The sequence below is a fragment of the Branchiostoma floridae genome, chromosome 9 (assembly GCF_000003815.2).
Source record: "Branchiostoma floridae strain S238N-H82 chromosome 9, Bfl_VNyyK, whole genome shotgun sequence".
Lineage (NCBI taxonomy): Eukaryota > Metazoa > Chordata > Leptocardii > Amphioxiformes > Branchiostomatidae > Branchiostoma > Branchiostoma floridae.
Window position 1 is genome coordinate 18,688,322 of NC_049987.1, and position 4,433 is coordinate 18,692,754.

Sequence of the window (4,433 nt, forward strand, 5' to 3'; positions counted from 1 at the left end):
CATATTTCAAAATCAAAGGTTTGTCTTTACTCATTAGATATTCAAACTAAGTCTTGCATTTCTTATGTGTTTGAATGAGAAAGGCAAATCTATCTAGTCTATTATGTTCAGACATCTCTTCGAATTCCTTGTATTATTTACATATTGCTACAAAAGGCCGCCGCTCTAACTACTCCAACTAAATTACAGTTTAGACATATGTTTTGTTCTGGAAATTCGAGGCCATTTCATTCGCTTGGTAATGTGCATTCTACAAGGGTGTGAACAATTTTGTAAATGCTGCCTTCATGTTAACGTTGTTTACTTATTACAATAACATCATACAGAAAAAACATATGTTGCACTATTCTGTTCTTGTCCCTAACGCATATTAAGCGGCAAATTAGTTCATTCAGTGCTACAATTATCAAATCTATTTGCTACAAATATCAAATCACAATCTTACAAATATCTCACTAGCTACAGAAATTGTAAAGGACTATGTACACATACATGATACACTAGCTACAACTTAACCACTTGCTACAAATAGCTAACTCGCTGGGGCCAACATATAATACTAGATACAAATATCTAAGTCACCAGCTACAGAAGTCCAACTCACTTGATACAAATATGTATTGCTTTCCTAGCTACAAATTAGCCTCGGTACCATCCTCATAAGGAGTCCCGGTAAATATCGGATGGTACCCAGGCTAGCTACCAATATCTCACTATAGCTAGAAACAGATATTACAAAATTATATTCAGTTGCTCGAGTTACTAATGGTTGGCGTACAAAAACATGCATATACTGAGCCTTTTAATCACACATATTTACAAAATTACGGAATGGTTTGCGGTGCAGTTTTCATCTGCTGTCGTTGCCAGAGAGTTAAAAACTTGTTATCTGTTTCTTCTATATATTAAATCACAACATGTGTTTCTCGCTATTGTTTTCCAATCATGCCTGGAAACGCATGCTAGATCTAGCTTTCATCAATCACTTCCGGTTGTCGCACATCTACTTCCGGTAGGTCAGAACCACCTTGTAGGGTGCAGGTTGGCAGACATTTCCGCCTCCCGTTTCATCAGAGCTGAAGTCAGTTGGCCTTTCTCCTTTCGGGAAGCTGAAGTGGAAGTTTTGAACCAGTCCGCCCAACAGGAGATACGTATCGGCCATGCCCATTTTGTCTCCTGGGCATGCACGGCGACCAACACTAAGGAAAAGAAAAACAGGTGGACATTATTAGATTAGGGCGCGGTCACATAGGTCGTACGATCGTCGTACGATCGCTAACTTAGGGCAATTTGGAGGACAGAATGTAAGTCTCCCGCAAAGCTCAACTGTCTTGGTACACAGAATGCTGTTTTGAATCCATGTCGATGTTTTTTTTTTCTCTCACGGGCGGATTTATTTGATCCACCCACACCGAGAAGGACCTCTACTCTCATCGAAAAGTGAGGCGGGTTCTTTTATGCGCACGAGATGTGGGTCTTCTCAAACACAATAGAGATATGGGTTTAAGCCACATCGAGTAAATTTTATGGATGGCACCAGTGTGCTAATTGATTTTTGTCTGATTTTAGAAAAAAAAAATTTTCTTCTTCGGAGATGGTCAACATGACGAGAAAGTACCAAAATGGGAAAATACGTCGTGTTGTAGCCTAATGATTGTACTTGTAGAAGTAACGGTACTACACTATCCAAAAACTAGCTCAGTTCTTGAATACAGGAATGAATGACTTGTTGGCGCTGACACCATGTCTTGTCACTTCGATTCTTGGTAAAGCGTTTCCTGCCAGTGTCTATTTTGAAAATGTAGCCATCTTGTTTTCTTTTTTCTTATTGTTCTTTGCAGTCCGCAGAGGATGTCATCCATGAAATGTACTTGCTGTGGCCGTAGACGAAATTCTGAATCATTGCCTATGTCATCATACTGACCTAAAAGGCATCAGGGCAAAAGGCTTTGGTATGAGCTTGCCAGTCTCATCCAGGAAACGTTCCGGACGGAAGGTGTGAGGATCTCCCCAGATGGCAGGGTCGTGGTGCAGGGCCCACAGGTTCGGCAGTACCACCGTGCCCTTCGGAATATGGTACCCTCCTGAGAAAGGGATAGGTAACATATTGGACTATAGCCTAGAATCCAATCATCCGTGGCTTGGGGGGCCTACGTAGCTAGTGTAGGCTCTCTACGGGGCAGCTGAAGCTTTCTGCCTCCGGTGTAATCATCTGCACCCGGTAGCTTCATCTGCCCCGTAGAGAGCCCACACTAGTTACGTTGGCCACCCACGTCACACATGACTGATTTCCAGGTTACTTAGGCTAACAGTGTGTTAATATGAGAGTGGAAACCTCGTGTCAACCTTACACACTTATGCCACATTTTGAGATACTTTCTGAACTCATGATCTGGCTCCAGTGTCCTTCTGAAGGTGTGGCCCAAGTGTGTGTGTGTGTGGTTAGATTGGCGTTTTCCACAACCATTTGTACCAAATGTATGTGTAAACGTATTGCTGGGTTCATTGTAACTATTTTTCAGCAATACATAAACACACAGCATCTGGCCCAATGATATAATTCTTAACAGAATCTTAACACGATTAGTACTGGATATATAGTTTAGTATAGGTTCTGATTATGCTTACGTACGGTTGTATCGTCTCAAAAATAGCATACTACCTTTCACCATTAGAAATAAATATAAGTGGTATGATTCAAAATGGATTGCTATGTACGGCGTCAATGGCTTGAAATTACTGGATTCTCTTGTAGCTATGGCCACGGCACTGTTTTGTATTCTACGACATTTGGAAGTCAGTTCATAGTTTTCATCCTATATTAACGATCTTCTGTTTGGAGTAAAAAATACATTTCATATCAGCAGAATATAACACAGGGGCAAGTCCGTACTTACGCAGCGAAGTGTCTACAGTCGTAGCATGGGGTAAAGAAAGTGGATCAATCAGCCCCATCCTCAGTACTTCATTGACAGTCGCCTCCGTGTATGGAGTATTCTGGCGGTCGGACAGCTCCGGCAGCCTGTCACGGCCCACCACCCTGTCTAATTCTGCAGTCACCTTCTCCTGTATCTCCAGGTGGGCAGCAAGGTACAGGATGGCCCAGCGTAGGACCTGAGTCGTCGTTTCTGTACCGCCTGTAATAATCAGTGAATTTTTTCTACATTCGTGTTCAAAACAAAATTGTTGCGTGTGAGTACAATAACATAAGGAGATTGTTACGCTAGCCTCCATCGCAGTCCTCTAGGAGCGGCTGTTTTTTTTAGGGGGAGGGGGGCAATCACTGATTCGCAATTTTCAACATATAGGCTATGCGGGGGAGATCGTGACTGGGGCATCTAGAGGCATAAGAACCTTACTCTCCAAGCAGAGATTGTGTGGGGAAAATCGTGACTTTTCCTTATAGGCCGTCGAAATAGACGGCATATAAGAAAAGGGTCACGATTTTCCTCTGCTTGGAGAGTATAAGAATCTGGTCCATATGTTGAAAATCGCGAATGTCTGCCTCCCCTAAAAGGCTACAAATAAGTTTACTGTTCGCCTAGTCAGAAACACTATGACTATGCGACCAGGGTACCATACAGTGGCAAGAGCACTAATGGTTCAATGTATGAATGTAAAGGTTGGTTTATCAAAAAGGGGCTCCTGACATATTGTTGAGACATAAGTATACAAAATTCACCTAAAAAGACGTCAGCTACAATCTGCCGAAGATGAGTGTCTGTCAGAGCAGTGATGTCGTGGGCTCCATCCTCTTCAGCCTCCTTCTGAGCCTTGATCATGTGATCTGTGACGTCACGCAGATTATCTGTAGAAAAGTAAACAAGGCTGCTGTGTCGTCATGCATCTCATGCAGAGTTTCTGGTCACAAACTCTGGACAAAATGGACAAACCCTCTGGTCGATAGATTTTTTTGGAATCTTCCGGTTCATATAAAGTCCTCCCTCAATTGCTCGACAGGGGGTGGGGGTGGTTTCTGTGTAAAATCTCTCGGGATTTTTTTTTGTCTATTTGCTTTTGAACAGACGAGGACAATGTGGCACTGCACTCAAGTTGCAGTAACTTATATTTAACAGTGCCACATACACAGCACATGCAGAAGGTAAAGGATGTCTTTTCTTTTGCCTGCCCGACCGAAGTCAGGTACCCATTCTTTTGACTTGGCTGAACTGAGGAAGGTCGTACAAAGTTCCCCCTTCCCAAGGTCACAACGTCGAGGGCACGGCGGGTATAGAATTCCGACATCTAGATACCGAGCCGAACAGCAGCTGGCTCTAGAAACAGTTTAGCATCCGGGCAAGCTAGACAACGATTGTCGCGTGATCATCGATAAAGAGTATCGTGAAACAGTTAGGTAGATGATAGGTAAATAACCATCGCCACCGTTGAGCCCCCTTTACAAATCACGAATTTAGCACGGTCCTGCCGCTGCC

The 4,433-nt window shown here is 43.0% G+C and overlaps 1 protein-coding gene across 2 annotated transcripts in view; it reads right to left on the minus strand.

Annotated features, from left to right (window-relative positions):
* LOC118423408 (steroid 17-alpha-hydroxylase/17,20 lyase-like) overlaps positions 1 to 4,433 on the minus strand; it is a 13,169-nt gene continuing 8,736 nt past the window's right edge. For both annotated transcript variants that reach the window (XM_035831549.1, XM_035831548.1), the window contains exons 8-11: positions 3,683 to 3,808; positions 2,898 to 3,137; positions 1,925 to 2,084; positions 1 to 1,199 (exon numbers count right to left, since the gene is read on the minus strand). In XM_035831549.1, the coding sequence (XP_035687442.1) occupies positions 1,004 to 1,199; positions 1,925 to 2,084; positions 2,898 to 3,137; positions 3,683 to 3,808 (722 nt within the window). In that variant the 3' untranslated portion in view covers positions 1 to 1,003. The remainder of the gene's footprint in view (positions 1,200 to 1,924; positions 2,085 to 2,897; positions 3,138 to 3,682; positions 3,809 to 4,433) is intronic.